We start from the raw sequence: 18,964 nt of genomic DNA on the forward strand, positions 1-18,964 counted from the left end.
TATTCTATGAGCTTGGAGGAAGGGCAAAAGCCTCCTGCCTTTTTTTTATTTTGGTAGTAAGTCAGTCCAAAGTGAACTGTCTTAATAGACATGTATACAGTGTACCATTAAACCTTTCTGACTGATGTTTGCAAAACCATGCCCATCTGGGCTTTCAACAATTTTATGGTGAAGCACATCTTACCAGAGAAGAAATATAGTGAGTATGTTCATTTGGTGTCAGACTTGTCCCATGAGTTTCAGAGGAGGTGACTTTGGTGTAGCTGGACAGATGAATTTGGCAGTAGGGTTGAAAAGAAGAGTGCTGATGAGCAAGAGGTCAACCAGTGCTATTTGGAAAATGGAAGGCTGTAGATAGAAGATAAGTGCATAATTTCACAACCTCTAACTGCAAATAAGTGGAGAGGTTATATGCAAGGGCTATTACTATAGTAGAATAACCTGTGAAAGAGGGATGGATTGTTCATGTTACAAAATGTACTTTGTTTCAGAGATCTCTTTGATAGCGAAAAGTGAAATTCTTTCCCAATTTCACATTTATGTTCTTCAAGGAACTTTGAAATCAGCAGATTTGATTTCAGTTATTAGACTGGAAGTATAGACTTCCTCTGTCATTTTTAAAAAAGAAACAAACATGTTAGAAGAGTTAAGGGTGGGGTTTAAAGAAAAGTAAGAAATCTTTGACCACTGTATGTTAAGCACCCTTTGCTGCTTGGGTTCTCAAGGCTTTTGGAAACCAAAACCAAGTGGTTTTGACCAGACCAAGCCCAAGCAAACTTGTAGCCCCCTGAAAAATGCTGTTTCTCCACATTGCTCTGGCCAGTGTCTTAGTCCTTTGCTCATCTCCTGGGGATGAAATCACATTGTTCCTTACATCATGAGGTTCACGTTGTTCCTGCTCCTGGTTCCTGATGTGCTGTCACACTGCTGTCCCTCCTTCTTCCCCTGTGGCCACATAAAGTGCAGTCATCTCCACAGTCAATCCTGCAGCTGGCAGGCTCTGTCTGCTAAGGAGTAGTAGTGATTTGCAAGCATTACTCTGCAGCAGCACTTGACCACTATGGCTGAGGCAGTGCATCAGCCCTCCCACCACATCAAGGTCTTGTTGCAGCTCTCAGAGTAACTCAGCTTGCAGAGTGGTGAGAATAAACACAGCAGCTCAGAAATAGATGACACACAGCCGGTAGCAAGCATTTCTCCTGCTGCTGTTCCCTCTAATAGGTGAAGCTTGTGCCTTGTATCTAAGCAACCCCGCTATCTTGATTCTTAATTGACAGGCCATCTCCCCTGCTATCCATGTATGGGTGTTGGTACTGACAGTTCTCTGCTTATCTAATTTGGCTAGCCATTCACAGAGTATTGATGGTTTGAAAGAAGCTAAAGCACCCCCACCTTACTCATACATGGTCTCCATCCCTTGACCTTGCTCAGGCCAGAGTAGCAAGCTTCTATGACATGGCTGTCCCAGAAGTAGCAAGATTTGGGACATTCCTGGGGTTCAGCATCCTGCCAAAGCCATGCTTCTCTGCTGGCAGTAGGTGCAGCCAGGGTTCAGGCACACTTCTAGGTGGGGGTGAGTTTCAGAATGAATATGCACTAGGATGACAGGTAATAAATCATTTGCAGCAAAAACAAAGAGTGAACCAAGCAGTCCCTGAAGCTATATGGAGGCAGCTTGTCCATCATCAGCCCACAGGTTACAACCCAGGTGCTAACAGGGCAGTATATTTATTACCTCATTATTCTTTGCAGTAAGTCAATCCAGCCTTTAATTAATGCCCTCTTCTCTTCCTCCAGCCATTGGCCACAAGGCTTTCTTGAGCATATGTTTATAAAACTACATGCTGTGCTCAGAAGGGAAATTCAGAAGTGTCTGTGTGAAACCTGCCTGACATCCTAAATACTACTGTGAAAATTCATGGTTGATGGTGTGAAACTTGCCAGAATACGACCTTCTCATTTGCCTGATAGTCTTGACCACTAAATTCCTCTTTAAGGCTATGTGTGTATAGACATAAATCCCACTGCCTTTCAACCTCCTCTTCCTTCAGCTGCAGCTCTCATTTTAGATTTTTTTGTCTGCTGTTCAGTTCCCTCTCTGCAGGAAATAGCTGTGTGCCCACTCCTGAGGTTCAGCTGATACTGTGGAGGTGCTCTGACGTGAAATGACACAGCTGCAAAAAAATACCTCCCTATTCACCTCTGCTCCTGGGTGGAGAAACGATTTGCTGTTTAATTCTGTAATTGTTCAGCTATGATGATGGTGAGGAGGCCTCTGTAATGTCACCTGAGTTCAAGGATAGTTTCCCTCCCAAAATTCTCCTTTGTGAAGAAAAGTGTGCCAGTAAAATGAAAGCCAAATACAAGTTTCTGGAACAATTCTGTTTCCATTGATTCTAGTGTGGCTTTGTGACAAAAATTTGAAATTTGGAACAGGGATTTATGCTTTCCTGAATTCAGCTTGATGGTATTATCTCAGTTTCCTAGAGGGTGTAAGAGAAAATTTGAAATGGAAAGTGCCTTTGAATGCACATTGCTCCAAACCAAATGCTTTCCACCTCATTTCTGTAGAAATGTTGGAAAATACATCTGGATCAGGGCTTGTATTAATATGGCAAATATGAGTCCAAAAGAATTACATTTTAGGATTTAAAACTTCAGAAGATCAAGGATGATTTGAGAAAACTCTTTGGACTGAATAATGAAGGGAAAACTTTCATAAAAACACAGCCTGGAAGAATGCTCTATCGTAGCAGGGCTGTTATTGCTGTTACTGTCAGCAGCAGCACTGAACACCTGGTGGGGCATCAGCTTTTGGGGGAGTGGGGCAATAAGAGACAAGGGCAAATGAACCTTTGAGTTGAGAGTGGTCCTCAGCTGGAACTGCTTGGGATATGCATTTCCATGAAAGTACACTGAGATCATCTCTGTCATGTGGCAACTTCACCTATATGTGCGTGATACAGTAACCCCTAACTCATGGAATCAGCTGGGATTTTGGGGGAATTTTGTTGTTGTTTTTGTTGTTGTGTGGTTTATGTGTTTGTTTTAAATCATATCTCTTATAGAAGAGCATTTTCAGTGATTTGTCTCAGCTTACTATTTCTTTTTTCCTTCTTAAACAAGCCTGTACCTAGCAAGCCTTTCTGAGCTCAGAGAAGTGAATGTGCGCATTACTGTTTTATTGGTAACAGATCACAGCACTTCCCTGTATGACATGGGGCATGTTCAGTTTTTCCCAGACAATATCAGTGTGTCGTTCTTGGAGAGGATATTGTACGTATAATCCATCCAGAGACAGCTTTCCCAGTTTCCGAAGTTTATTGCGAATTAGGATGCACATAGGATGTAATCACTTGAAGAGGCCTCTGCTTTGGGGTACAGTGAGGCCAGCAGACAAGTAAGCAGCCAGTTTCATCTGGCTGTTTGCTCTCTCTTTTATCAGAGCTGTTTGGCTAGGATTCAGGGGTGTTAGAGTGAACTGCAGAGGCTTTGGCTTGTAGATTTGAGTGACAGGGTGTGAGAGGACATGAGACAAGGCCAGCATACTCTCAGCCCCGAAGAAGAGTTGGGTTGTGACGTGTATGAGATGATCTTCCTTGCTCTGCTTACACTGGCATTGTGCATTGCTGCTGGCTCTGCACAAGCAACAGAGGATTACAGCATGCAGTCTGTGACATGCAGTGGGATAAGGAAGCTTGAGGAAGAGTTGGTTGCATGAGATGGGGTACAGAGCGACACTGACGAGAGCTATACTGTTCTGGAGGTGCTGCAGCCACAGCAAGCTCAGGTGTCCATGCCTGCTATGCTGTCACACAGAGTTGAGATGGAGGAGGACACATCCATCAGTTGGATACTTGTTGGATTTTGGTGGTAGGTGAAAGTCAACCAACAGTCATTGTAAGCCAAATGGCAATCTTGTATCAATTACTGAAAAATTTATTATGCCTTCTATGAACCCTTTCCAAACCCTCTCCTGTCTGCTTCTGACCTCTGGCCTCAAGTGGGCTACTTGTACAAGGAATTCTGTGCTGGAGCAGGAGCTGGTATTCATATATTACTGGCACAAGTGTCCACCTCACCTCACTAGGATAAGTTGACTTTGCCACCTTGTGACCCCACATTATTTGAGACAAAGAGGTTCATGTAGCTATATGAAAGAGAGAACAAACTCAACTTCCTTCTCCTGGTCTGAGATGTTGTAATCTTCCTCTGGTAAAAAGTAGCTTTGGAACTTGCTTTTTCCAGTGGGATTTGTTAGTACATCTTTCCAGGACGCAGTGGTGGTCTAGGATGTGATCAGGCATGCCGAGTCTTCTTCACTCTTTCAAGTGTCAATTTTCAAGTGTATTGAAACAACTGTGGTGTTTTTTCTTTTCTTCTGTGCAGTGTTTGAAAATAAAGATAAAATTGTGATCATCATGGAGTATGCAAGTAAAGGAGAGTTGTATGATTACATCAGTGAGAGGCGGCGATTAAGTGAAAGAGAGACAAGACATTTCTTCCGACAGATAGTCTCTGCTGTGCATTACTGCCACAAGGTGAGCAAAGGATTTCACGGTAAAAAATGCTGTTTCAAGGCTGATTACTGGCATATATTTCAAAGCATGTCTGAGGCAACAGCATTCATTATTAAGTGTCAGAGTACATGATTTTATCAGTACAACAGGATATCTTCATTAAAAGCACTACACTGAACTAGTGCCTTTTTAAAGACTAATGATGTTTTCCTGTGCTATGACAGATACCAGACACACCCTTACTTTAGGCCAACCTTGCATTTTTGCCTTTAAAATAATTCTCCTGACATTTAAAAACTCAAAAATTACAACATCAACTAAAGAAGGCATCCCATATAACCCCTACAACATTAATATTAATGCATTCAAACAAATGTTAGTTTGCAATTTGAATATAGTAGTAAACAACTTTAGAATAGGAGATATATTACATGAAAGAAAAAGCCAAGAGAAAGCTATGAGGTTCATGCATGAGCTTTAGTACATACTCATTCTGGATAGGTAAAAGTAACTTTACCAGATGTAGCAGGAAAAATACCATTTGCTAATGACCTTACCCATCATGGTCCTCACTTGGAATAACAAATCAAGCAATTAAACTCAAGGTAGCTGACTGACTTTCATCGTGGACCTTTTATCCCTGTTTATGAAACAACTGCATAGAGCCAAAACTTGTATGAGGCTAAAAGCAATGAGCAGCTAATACAATTTTAAATTGAATTCTTAAAACACTTAAGCCTCTACTTGAATTCTGATAAAAAATGGGATTTCTCAAAGTCCTCACTGCATAGTGCTGAAAAACTGCAGTGCCATTCCTGATGCATTTAATTTTCCCAGGTTTCTGTAAAGAAGGCTCTGACCTAGACCCAGTCTGTTTGCTTCCATCCCTAACATTTACAATCCTTTGGGATTATAACTCCCCCGATCCACATGGTTACTCATTGGAGGAATGAGGGCTTTTGCAGGGGCTAATGTCATTGACAGATATTGGTTTCTGGGGCCTGGGAAGAATATCTTGCTTTCACACAGTGGGGGCATGATCCAGGATGAAATTAAGTTCTGAAAAGACACCCCCCAGCCCTCCACCCACCCTCCCCACCCCCTGCTGATTCAGAGTTGTCTGTGGGAGGACAGATTCCAGTCACTAGTCACTAGGCCATGAGTGTTATGACAGTGAAATCAGCCCTGAAATGTAGATGCAAAGACCACCCTGCCAGCTCACCTTTAATTTTTCCAATATTTTCTCATGCTCTTCCCCATTTGTTTCTTCCTTGTTTCAGAATGGTGTTGTCCACAGGGACCTAAAATTGGAAAACATTCTTCTTGATGACAATTTTAATATTAAGGTAAGATTCTTTTTCTCAGTTTCTTAGAATGGATTTGCATGTTTTATAACATTTTTACCCAAGGCATTAGAAGAGCCATTGTTATGGTAACAGCTACTAAGCAGCAGCATCTGTCAAGAGGCTCAGAGGTTTGGAGGTTGGGGGAAGACACCACTGATTGCCAGTAATACACACTGAATGAAGCTTTGCATACATTGGAGGTGAAAGCCCTGTCCTGCCACGGCAAAGGCCATGGTTCCCAATGCAGTATCCACTGGTAGAAAACAGCCAAGCATTTCATGCAAGTGGGTTTATTGTACAAATTATATTATTGCTGGCTGCTTCTGGGGCTAGGAAAAAACTGTTCTGGTCTACAGGGTTCAAGTGCTTCCTACAGAAGAGTCTGAATGTTCTTTTGATCATGGCTGGAAAATAAGCAAATAGAGTTTTAAAATAAACCTAGTAAAGCACATGTGCTTCATTGGGAAATGGCCTTGGAACTTCAGATACAAACGTATACTTTGGATAGTGATGTCAGTGGTGTAATTTCCATGCCATTTCTCCCCAGTGAAAGCATAAGAATGACCTTTTTTCCTGTTGTTTTCTTCTACTGTTTATAGCTTTAGCACGAAGTTAAATAATGCAGAGACTTAACTTCCAGAGTAATTTCGTATATATATATCCTATATATATTCTTCTATAAAATAAGTCTAATTTCTAGGTAGCTGAACCTGTTTCACATTTGACTTTGTTCTTCCTTGGGTAGCTGGATATAAGGGTGGCTGGATGTGCTCATGCATGGACAAACAAGCAGAGGGAGGAACACCAAAGAGTTTCTGCTGATGCTTGAGCATCCTTATTTAATTAAAAAAAGTAATCAAGGAGCTACTTGTGTAGCCCAGTACCTAAATAGCCTGGGTCTTCCTTTTGTCTCCCCTGAAAGCCCTGGGGCTGTAGGCACTGCCTTCTGTACTTCACAGTGGAGAGATTGTCTTCATTTCAAGCTGACGTGCGATGGAAATGGAAAGTAACATGTGGTAGCTGCCATCTGTGTAATGCTGATGACAGAAGCTAACTTGGATCAGCTAGTGGATTAAAGGCACATAAATATGTGGTTTCCAAAAATAGTCTTTTACAGAAGGCCCATCCAATGCAATATTTGGATATTTTGCTGTTAGCATCCAGCGTTGGAGCAGACCTCCCCTCTCCCTCTGTCTGCAGCAGCCAGAGTCATTTTCAGCAGTGCTGAGAACAAAAAGTAGCCTTTCTAGGATATTGTATACGAATCAGGCTTCCGCAGGCAGGATGACCTTTCTTTCCACATTACATGCCAAACTATCTTCCCAGCTAATCAGAGAATTCTTGAGAGAAAAGAGGAATTTGTGGAATTTGCTAGCTGTAAAGGGTTGGATTTCTGCACTGTGGTCCTCATATGCAAAACCAATCACTTCCTCAAGCCTCCTGGGAGCTGAGCTTTGTCAGATATCTCTGCTCCTGCCCCTCTGTCCTTTATGGGAGTTGTTCTCCTGTGGGTAGAGCAGAAGGATGGGTCAAAGGACAGGTGGCTTTGTCTGGTCCACACTTGGAGCTGACCCAAGGGCTTCAGAACCACAGATGGATTTCAGCTGCCATAGCGAGTGGCACTGCTGTGGAAGAAATTCAGGTGGCTCTGCCTCCTCACATACCTTCCAGTCATTTGGACATGCTTTTCTTGAGGGTTTCCCTTTCTGGACTTGCATTGTGTTTAAACTGCTGTAGGTATTTTTCATATTTTCAGCCTTTCCTCAGCTACATCTCTTCAATGTTAAGGCCTCTGAGCAGGCAAGTGGCTTCTTGGCTGCCCCTAGTCACTACTTGTGCAAAGGGTCTCATGAAACTGAAAAACAGACTGAACTCGGGAAAGTATTGGTATTTCATACATCTTACAGTCAATAGTATTTGAATTTGGATTGCTTCAAGAGGTGACTTCTAGTATGGTTTTTCTCTGTGCTCTCTTTTTCTAAACCTTGTGACTAAGGTCAGCTTTGAATACTTGATGGTAAATATACAGCCACTATTTCCCTGATGCTGAGGCTTTGAATATGTTGCCGTGGTTTCTGTGTTACTATCACAGAATTTTACTTCCCACTTTTTCTTTGTTTCACTAAACAGTAACCGTTGGCAAGGAAACACTATGGAACATAAATTATTTATTAGGAGTTAATTTATCAGGTCCTCATTCTGAGAGTATTTACATGTGGTTTGTTCAGGCAGAAAAAAAAATGCAGGGATTTGGTATTGACTGAAGGCTTCAAATACTCAGGGGAAGGCATTTTCTAGAAATGGATTGATAGTCTTATCTGTACTTTCCTAGTATTTATATTCCATTCAGTGGATTACAAACACAAAATTGGCAGTTTGATTTTAAGAATGAGAAAATTAAAGGAATCACTGTGTTCTTGGGTGCAATGTGCAATTAAATACATGTTTCTGATGAAGCCAGTGATCTATGTATTATGATTTACAAAAACATGTCATAATAATGTGAAGAAAAAAATACAATGTTGTAAAAATGGATCCCTATATAGCAGCTTAAACAATGCTTTTAAAACAGGGAATAAAGAGGACAAGTAATCCATTACAAATTATTATCCAACCTAAAAGGGCCCCAGGCCATTTTACTTGTTACTACACTAACTTGGAAACCATTCCTAAGCTTTAGATAATTAAATGAAGGCCATAAAGGAGTGTGGAGACATAAGAAGGGGTTTGTTTTGTTTTTAAGAGTTGTGTTGGTGAGTAAAAATCTCTGGAAGCAGAGTTGTGTTATAATACAGTAACAAGGAAACACCAGTGTCTGGAAGCACCATAAAGTACACATTTTGAAGAGTTCTGCATATCCACAGACCAGAGTTGGAGTGCAGTGAGAGGAAAAAGGTGATCCAGTCTGTGGTGTATTACTAGGTTTTTCATGGACTTGTATGCAGTACTATTTCCTGCAGACTTTTACTGAAAACCACTAAATGCAGCAGACATAAATGAATCAATTTAAACACTTGTGAGACTGAACATCCTTGTTCACAGTAGGGATGAGAACGGCTCCTGGGCTGGGAATTGCAGCTAAAAGAGATGTCTAGCAGACGTTGACATAACGGTATGATCAACCCCAAAGTGACAGAAGAGTAGAACAATGCAAGTATAACAGTAACATAATCCTGCTAACTGCTCATTCTCTTGGGTTGGTAAGGGGACACCAATCAGACTAACCACTAAAAACCCACGAGGGTTTTGTATACATAGACTAAGTGTATGGAATTGGGATTTACTTTGCTGGAAGTCTCACCAACTGCACAAATATTTCATTTGCTTTAAGAGACGTAATTATTTCTCTATCTGCACTACAGAGAGACAGATTGTTAAGTGGGATAAAGCTGACAATTTCCATGAGTGTGAACTTCGTGGAATTTATATTCCACACTTCAGCAGTAACTTACATCTGGTTTAACATAGCTAACAAAAAATATAAAACATATACTCCTGAAGCAAGAGGAATGGAAGTCTACTTTTCTGCTCCTCCCAGTTTAGGAAGTTTTTTTGACTTTTTTGACTTAGTTCCATTTAAGTGCCAAGAACATGAAGTAATGTTGGCTTCTATTAATCTTGTTTTGGGGGGCATGACAATTTTAATGGGAAAAGCTGATAAACATCAGTCTGTGAGCATGGGAGTGGATTGTAACATAAATACTCTTTTCCTGAATGGTCAAAATGAAAACACGAATGTCCAAGTCTGAGAGTTTCTTAGAGTGAACAATGGTATGTATCCCTATATATGTGTGTGTGTGTATATATATATATATTCATGCACATCCACATGCATTTTATACATTCCATGATGTTAAGGGAATGTATTTTCATAAGGAGTCACACTGTGCAGTGTTTGTCCTTGTCTTAGCTGCATCCTGAACTAAAATAAAAATCAGTGACCAGCACGAATTTTTAACACTGAAATGATCCCATTCTTCCCCTGATTGACAGGACACACTTCATAAGGCTTAAAACCAACTTCCTGCAAGCCAGGCAGGGTGACTTGATAAGAAAGTGGAATTTAAGGCAATTAAGTGCAATCTAAGCCATGAGAATATGTTTGCAGACTGCAATTCTACACCACCTGTTTTCAATGACATTCCAACCATACACTGAAGATTTTACAAACCGCATTTATTTAAGGGTTGAATTTTCTGCTGTTGGTTTATAATGCGCTCTCTGAGGGACTGAGTGAATTCAATTTGTGAATGAACATGTTGAGATGAATTAATGAACAGAAATCAGTTGCTCTTAAAGCAGGATGAATACAGATTGTCAGTGAAACACCTGCTCAAGCAGAACATTAAAATAGGGAAGAATGAAGCATGAAATCTCATATCTGACTTGTGACTTTAAAAATTGTGTAAAAAGGATATATAAAAAGTTTGAATTTCTAACATGAAAGTATCTAACAACTATATATCTATTTCTGTCTGTTCATGAAGCATATATATGTTCCTGTTTTGGTCTCAACTGTGTCATTTTTCAGTGTAACTGCACTAGTTGAGGTAGTAGAGACAAAGACTTTTCCTCTTCCAAGAGTTCACTGAACATTGTAATTCAACAGCTATTAGAGGCATCGATGATACACATTTTAGAAAGCCAAGAGTGAATGATGGTGCTGGCGAGTCCTTTTCTTTCCCACACACTTTGTGTTTTCTTGAATTTTCTCTGGTGAAAATCCCTGGGATTTAATTTCTTTCTGGTAGAAAAGACATTAATAAGGTGAATAAAACCCAGAGAAAACTCCCATCTTTTATATCTACAATACCTTTTTTATGCCTGTGCTTTATGTCTTTTATGTAGGCATTATGTGGATTGTGGGTAGTAATACAAGTATCTCTGGGAAGCAGAAACATTTGGGTTTTAAATGAGATGAAAATGAGATGTGTTGCCTTGTGCTAGAGAAACAAAGAAAATGCAGAGGTTGTGGGAGTATTTGGTGTTGCTGTCCTCAGCCTTTGTTTTGTAAGAACAAGAACAGAGAATTGAAGTAAACAAAGTATTTGGACCTGATCCTGCAATTTTCTGGAATATTTCTGGAATACTTGGCAATATTCCCAACAGTCCCAAGGGAAGTTTTGTTTGTGTTGGGCAAGCCGGATTTGGGCCCATTGTTTCCAGTTAGGAACCAGACTTGTGTTTATTATCTCGTGATAGACATCTCATGGGCTTAACAGCTCAGATTCCTTAGCCCCATGTCCCTGAATCTGGAGGAGTGAGTGACTGCCTTGCTTTGCCCCTCCTTCAGGCGTAGCTACATTCCAGATGATTTAAAAAATCACTTTCTTCAGTGATGCTTAGCTTCCTGCAACGCTCCTGCCTCCCTCCTCCTGTTGAATTTAAAGGTCGTGGCTTTTGGCTTGCATGTGTGAGATAAAAAGGGTGGTACTTTCTGCTTGCTTTCCTGTGGTATTAATGACTATACAAGATGAAGAGCAGTCAGTGGACAGCAGGCTTCCCAGTATGAGATTGTCTTTGCAAGCATACGCAATTCATCCAGGATAAAATTACCAGCTGATGGTTGTGCAGTTGGTGGCCTCTCTGTGAATGGACCCAAAGCATCCTTGTTCCTAATCAGGAGGACTTAACCTGGGAACCCTTCTTCTCTGAGTGATCTTTAGAGAGAAAAGTAAAATCCACATTGAGTTTTCCCTATGGCAGAGACAAATACAGCTAAGTCTTTCCTGATAAAGGATTTTTTGTTACTTTAAGAAATCATTAATATTACAAATGCCTTATGCAATTCTGTTTACAGATTGCTGATTTTGGACTCTCCAACCTTTATCATAAAGACAAGTTTCTGCAGACCTTTTGTGGAAGCCCACTATATGCTTCCCCTGAAATAGTTAATGGACGGCCTTACCGAGGCCCAGAGGTAAGAAGGGTCAGTTTTTCTGTGGTGGTATGGGGATGTCTTTCATGATAATGTTCTTAAGAGGGAGTCTTAATGCAAATGTTACTGTCCATGTGAGTTCACTTGGGTCTGTCCTGTATTTGAAGTTCTTAAGCTGCTTCACTTTTGTTTACATTGCCTGTGGGTGGTTAGTGAGGTGTTAGATACCATTTTGCCCAGCAGTGGGTGCAGCTGGACATGATGATGCTCTTGTGGTGCTAATGGCATGGAGAAGGGCAGGGATCAACTTTCCTGGGCTTCACACATGTTGTGTCTGTATTTCAGGTTGACAGCTGGGCCCTCGGTGTATTGCTTTACACTCTGGTTTATGGAACGATGCCCTTTGATGGCTTCGATCACAAAAATCTCATCAGGCAGATCAGCAGTGGAGAGTATCGTGAGCCAACACAGACCTCAGGTACGAAAAAGGAGGGAGAGCCATGTACTGAGCTGACAGCAGTTCAGAATGGATCATTTTGTTTGGCCCCTTCCAGCATGTTACAGTGTTATCTTAGAATGATGTACACAAAAAAAAATAAAATCTCATTCTCCTACTGAGTTCATCTGCTGTAAATTCCCATCTGGGTACAGCACTTTTCAAAAGCCCTTTTGAAATGAAAGTTTTGTGGCAGATAGATTTTGTTGCCTTGGGGAGTTGAAATGGGCTCTTTAAAGTAGATCTGTGGCAGTGGAAGGTCTGTTAGCTATTGCAAGTGGAATTGTTTAGACAAGTTGTAAACTGGTACAACATACTGGTACAGATCAGTCCTCTCACTACACTGTGGGCTACCACAAGCAGAGAGAAGATGAATAGTCAGATCAACACAGTCTCTTACTAAAGAAGGCAGGCCAAAATCTGAATTAATGCCACTGTGTTCACATTGGCTTCTAGGATAGCACATTAAGCAGTCACCTGACAGAAGAGTAGCAGCTAAGTCTGGCTCACTGATTATAATGACTCCTTCCAGCCTTCAATATCTATGCAAATATTATATTTAAATGAATATTTATCTTGTTTTGGTTGTTTGCCATTCCGTTCAATTTTCTGTCTTCTCGCTCTCTGTATGGAAATAAACCTTTACAATACAGAGAAGACTACATTGTTTATGGAAAAAGTAAATACAGAAGCAATAATGTGTAGATAATTTAAAATACTCCAATTTTGTTTTATTTTCCTCTAAGTTTTGTCATTAGAGTCAATAGGCTGGTGACTTCCTTCAGTAATATGCAACTATTCACTGTCTAATACAGTACAAACATTAATTTATTGGATAGCCCAGAGTACATTTTCCAGAGTGAATCATATTCTTCTGATAAAATAGTGCTCAGAGGCATTTTCCATCATTGACTGATGGTCAAAGCCTTGCTCCTTTTCACTTTCTCTCTAGTATGGAGCATTATTTTTGCTCATTTGATTGTTCTCACGCTTTCAATTTAAACTGACAAACCTAAGAATGCCCATGTTCTAAAAATGTTACATGCCATTCTTCACCCATAGATGCTCGTGGTCTTATCAGGTGGATGCTGATGGTGAACCCTGAACGCCGAGCAACCATTGAAGACATTGCCAACCACTGGTGGGTTAACTGGGGCTACAAGAGCAGTGTCTGTGACTGTGATGCCATGAGTGACACCGAGTCCCCACTGCTGGCAAGGTTTATTGATTGGCATCACCGTTCTACTGGCCTCCAACCAGAGACTGATACCAAAATCAAGTGCCTTTCTAAGCCCAAAGGTCCTGAAGTCGCACTAGAGAGACAAAGGTCTCTGAAAAAATCAAAAAAGGAAAATGACATTGCACAGTCCATCCAGGAAGGAGGAGCTGAAAATGCAACCAAACCGACCTCCAAGAGACCCAAAGGCATCCTGAAGAAAAGGAGCAACAGTGAACATCGCTCTCACAGTGCAGGTTTCATTGAAGGAGTTGTCAGCCCAGTGTTACCCTCTGCTTTTAAGATTGAGCAAGAGTTGTGTAGGACTGGCGTGGCCATTAAAAGTGTTGTAGAGGGAGAGGTAGCTGGCAAATATGGCACTAAGCAGTCTTCACTAATGCCAAAAAAAGGAATCTTAAAGAAGACTCAGCAGAGGGAGTCTGGCTATTATTCCTCTCCAGAAAGAAGTGAATCTTCTGAACTCTTGGACAATAATGATGAGACAGTAAACAGTGACACTTCTCCAGGGGTCACAGAGCCATCCAGAAATGGGTCTTACAGCCATTCCTGCAGGCGTAAGGGCATCTTGAAACATAACAGCAAGTATTCTACCAACAGCACTGAACCTGCTTTGATTAGCCCTAACACACCAATGCTGGAGGCCATGGAAGAAATGGTCTTGCCTGGGGATGCATTACCTCGAAGTTACAGTCGCCCTTCCAGCGTAATAAGTGATGACAGTATTTTGTCCAGTGACTCATTTGATTTGCTGGATTTGCAAGAGAGCAGGCCAAACAGGCAGAGAATACGGAGCTGTGTCTCTGCTGAAAATTTCCTCCAGATCCAAGACTTTGAAGGACTTCAGAACCGCCCACGGCCACAGTATCTAAAGCGTTACCGCAACCGTCTGAGAGACAGCAGTTTTTCTCTTCTCACAGACATGGATGATGTGACTCAGGTCTACAAGAAAGCCCTAGAGATCTGCAACAAGCTCAACTAGCAGAGGGAAGATGGAAAAGGGAGGGAAGGGAGTTATTCTGTGTACCTTTATGATGGAGTAAGCCAGGTCACTGATTTGCTGACAATGGTAGGTTTTGATTCAGAGGAGCTGACTGTACCTACTTAGCTGAACTCCAAGTAAAGTTACCCCAAAGCCATCTCACACTTCTCTAATTTTGTGTCCTCAAAATATTACCTACCTGACCAGAGAAAAACCTTTGGTCTTTGTGATGAAAGCACATCAGGAGCTAGCAGACAAAGGCATCAAGACTTGATGGCTCAAAGTCAAAGCTAGAGAAATTAAAACTGGAAGTGAGTGACACACATTTTGAGAGGTTTGTAATTAATATAAGATAAGCTTTTTGAAGAAATGAGCTGAATTCTTCAAGTCAGATTTGGATGCCTTTTAGAACAAGAGGCTTTATTTCCCTCTGAAGTTATTTGTCTGGGTACAGTGATTGCTCTGTGGGAATCTTTGGCTTGCATTATGCAGGACACCAGGCGAAGTGGTCATTATGGTCCCTTCCACCAGAGTGACCTGAGAGGTTCTGAACATGTTCTAAGATAATTTGAGAGAGTTGCCCCAGAAAAACCTCATGAGGTGTTTGTGGAATGGAGCAGGCATTCATATCTAGACCTCCCACAGTGACCAGACCCATTGCTCTTGAGTGAGTAGAAAGTTCTAAAATTGTTTCCAACTACCAGCAAAAACAGAGCCACAGAAATGATAATGGCAACTGGAAGGAATGGGTGTTATCAGCAGCTAAATGACCTTTTAAGACATTTCAATCCATATGTTCAATCTGTGACTCTTTCAAAATGGCCAGCCAGATGAATACCCAGACAAAGATGGGTCTGACAAAGGGTCCCAAGGGTTAACTGACCCTCCAATCTAGAGTTCAGTCACTGTCAGCAAATGGTGCCACCTTGCTGCTAGCTTGTAGTATTTGGGGGTGACAGTAGTTTGCAACCAGAATCTTAGGTAAAGAAAAGGTTGTAGAATGTAGGAAATGGATAGAGGTCAGAAAGTTAATGGAAAGATGCCTTTCTGCAAATGAAAATGTGTCTAGGTTGGTGTTAACGGAGCAGAAAGAATTGAATGATGAAATGATAATGGTAGATTTAATAACAGAGTTAGCATAAAGCTGTGGGCCTGCCTCTATCTAGTGTAGCTGGTACTGAGTGTGCAATGATATCAGTTTGAAAAAAAAAAAGGATATGCGTTTGTGTTCTCAGACATATCCAGCTATCCAGACCAAAGGCTTCAACTCCCATAACGGTACCACATGGGTCTACTTGATTACCTGAATGTAAGCCTATGTCAGAAAGGCACTGTGTGTTTGACAGGCCTGGGCAAACTGGAATCTTCAGGCCCATTTCAATCTCATTTCCATGACCACATAACCCCTGGCTTTCTTGGAGGTGCACTGGTGTGATTAAATCACAGGTTCCAGCTGATGATGTCAAATGATCCACAGCTGCAAAACTTGTATCCACACTCATACCCAGAGCAGGGGGGCATGGGGCAAGTTCTGGTCTCACTCCTGCCCTGGAACTGGAACTGAAAGCAGAGTTTGACCCACTGTGTCCCAAATTGTAGAGATGGTACAGAAACTGAATAGAGTTCCTCTGGGGATTACTTGGGAACTGGGAATAAGTCCATATATCGTTGGCATCTGGGACAGGGAGCTATTTCACTTGCAGATTCCTCTTATTCAGTGTGTCATGGTACTTAAGTTTGCTGGTTCCTCCTAAAAATCAAGTGGGTTACCTAGCATAAAGATGAACCAGCTTGAGTTTCCTAAATCAGTTAATCTGTGGAGAACCTTTACCTTTTACTTCTCCAATTATACTGGACCAAATTTGACTCTGAAATAAAGAGCATCAATACCATGAAATAAATCTCTGAGAGACATACTCTCAGGTGGTCAAGTGAAATCTGGCCCACTGCTGTTTGCTCAGGAAGGGCAACTGCAGGTCAGTTCTCTACAGATGTGTACCTCTCTGTATGATATTCAGACATCTCATCTTCTCTCACAAGCCCTGCATGTGCTCTTTTACCCCATCCCAAACCAGCACCCCATCTTGCAGTGTGTTTATTTAACAGGTTTGCTGTGGTGCATTTTAAAACAATTCAACATAGCCTCCATGGCCTTTCTGAAAAAAAGGGTGGATGTGCCTTGCAGCCACGGCTTTTAACTCATGCCCTGGCGTGTAAGAGCTGCATCCTCAGCTGGTGTGAGTCAGTGCTGTCCCGTGCAGTGCTGTCCAGTGCATCACGCCTTCGTGCACATCTGGCACTGAACCTTGAGTGGAGTTATAGAGGTTTCAGGATGAAGGGAAGGGAGCTCAGCCGGCCATGGCAGGGAAGTGAGGAGCATCCTGAAGGCTCCTTTCTCCAAGGCTTTTGCCCAGGCCTGCTTCCTTGTGTACAAATGTGAATGAGTGCTTGCTGCCAAACTGGAAATGTTATGTAGGGATTTACTGGCATGTTACTGGCATGTTACATGTTTACTGGCATGTTATCATTCCTAGAAGAGAAGAAAAAAAAACTTGACTGCACATTGTTACTATTAGTGTTGTGATTCTTATTTAATTTTTTTTTTTGTGATACAAAGTCAGCTTTTTTATTTGAATTTGTCTTTTTTTATTTATTGGTCTGAAAGCCATTTCAATTTTATAATAATATATTTGGTGTAATTTAATTGGTGCAACATTATTTTACAGCTCCAGCCAAAATTGTTTGGTGTTATTTTTTGGTTTGTTTTTTTTTTTTTTTTTTTCCTCCCAATCCTTGGTTGGTTTGAGCTCTACGAGGCACACAGGGAAAAATGCTGGATAATCACCCGAAGTGTTTGTATTTTTAATCTGATACTGTTTTTTATTAAATAAAATGAAATTACTGTAACTGTGAAGAGTCTCTCTCTCCCTTTTCTTTCTCACTGTACGTCAGCATGAGCCAATGCCAAATGGTAACTAACTTGTCATGCAAAAATACAGCAGCATCGCAGCACTTTGTACCAAGTTGTTTAGGCAAACCTCCTTGGCTCATTTGTGCATTTGAATATAATGTGGGTGGCCACAGAGACTCCCTTGCTGTGAAGTATTTGGCACTGCAAAGCACACAGAGCTTTCAGCTCTAGAAAAGTTTGGTGGAGAACAACTGGCTGGGCGTTTTCTGTTGAAGATGAATGAGGTATGTGGGCCAGGTGTACTGTAGGTGAGACAGAACTGGCTGAGCAGACAGAGCACAACTCATTTGTAGCTCAGAGACAAATAGTCATGGTCCTTTCTCCTCCCCGTCTGAGAAGGGACAATTTATTGACAATGTTTTTGTTGGTAAAATTTAGGGGGTTTGAGCAGTAATTTGATCAGAAAAGACTGGCCATTCACTGCTGTCGAGTGTTTGTTGATTTTGGTCAGATGGCTTTGAACAGACTGAATAATCAGCTGGTGAGAGGGGAAAAAGGGGAGTCAGTTTTCATTTTCTGGAATCCCCACAATCACCAGAAGGCTTTAGATTGTTTTTCTTGGAAAACAAGTGGGCATCATAAGGGAAGCTGGGTGTTAGATATGCTGTGTGTGCTGGGAACTTGTTAAAATAAAGGAGGTGGTTGGCAATGTTTTCGTATTGGCTCTGAGCAAGACACCATTAAGCTTCACCCTTGATGCAGTCAGCCAAGATACCTGTGGTGTATATTCTGCTTTTTTTAAAATATAGGCTGTTTGGATTAGGATCCAAGGTATGGATATTATAAAAAAAGAAAAAGGCTTTAATTGTTCTAATTCATTTTATCTCTCTTGAGTTTTTTAAAACAAGAAGCCATGGCTGTAGCTGCTAGATTACAACCACTTAAAACCCAGTGGGAATAAAGGGAAGAAGCCAGTGATGCAGAAGGGTAGGCAGGCGTTAATACATTACCAAAGGAATGATTATCTGCTGTGTGTTAATTGAGTCAGGAATTATGAGGTGTATAGTCAAAGTTAGCACGCCTGTTCTTGCACCTGAGGTAAATAAGGTGTAATTGTGCTGGTGGAAGAAAATATAGCGCAAGTCTCTTCTGTAACAGCAATTATGAAACAACTTTTTTTTTTTTTTTCTTTTTAACACACTAGTTAAAAAGTGAAGCTGAGGGCAAACTATTTGCTTCATTTTAAAAATAATGACTTTTAGAAAGTTCTGGATGGCTGGGCATGATGCACATTTGTGGAAAGCTCTGAGGAGTAATTATGTACATGTTTGTACAGCTCTTAGAGTGCACAGCTCTGGGGTGGGGTGGGAGCTCAGAGTTTTAATTTTCCTATTTATTACAGATGATAAGTGCAGAGCAATATGCCTTAGCTGAAGTCACGTAGCAAATCTGTAGACAGACCTGGTCTTCCTCTATGTTTACTGCATAGGCATTCCAGTGGTTCTCAGAAATTGTTGAGTTTTTATAGTTTGGGCAAGACAGGAGCAGGGAAGCAAGAGAGGAGCATTTTTAGTTACTGCAGACAAATGAATTTGCA

General features: G+C 41.2%; 1 protein-coding gene across 1 annotated transcript in view; it reads left to right on the top strand.

Annotated features, from left to right (window-relative positions):
• NUAK1 (NUAK family kinase 1) overlaps positions 1-17,363 on the top strand; it is a 46,324-nt gene extending 28,961 nt beyond the window's left edge. Inside the window, exons 3-7 of the mRNA XM_038153965.1 lie at positions 4,390-4,541; positions 5,801-5,866; positions 11,667-11,786; positions 12,090-12,222; positions 13,303-17,363. Coding sequence (XP_038009893.1) covers positions 4,390-4,541; positions 5,801-5,866; positions 11,667-11,786; positions 12,090-12,222; positions 13,303-14,456 — 1,625 coding nt within the window. The 3' untranslated portion in view covers positions 14,457-17,363. The remainder of the gene's footprint in view (positions 1-4,389; positions 4,542-5,800; positions 5,867-11,666; positions 11,787-12,089; positions 12,223-13,302) is intronic.
• Positions 17,364-18,964: the final 1,601 nt, after the last annotated feature.

Source organism: Motacilla alba, chromosome 1A (assembly GCF_015832195.1).
Source record: "Motacilla alba alba isolate MOTALB_02 chromosome 1A, Motacilla_alba_V1.0_pri, whole genome shotgun sequence".
In the NCBI taxonomy this organism is placed as follows: domain Eukaryota; kingdom Metazoa; phylum Chordata; class Aves; order Passeriformes; family Motacillidae; genus Motacilla; species Motacilla alba.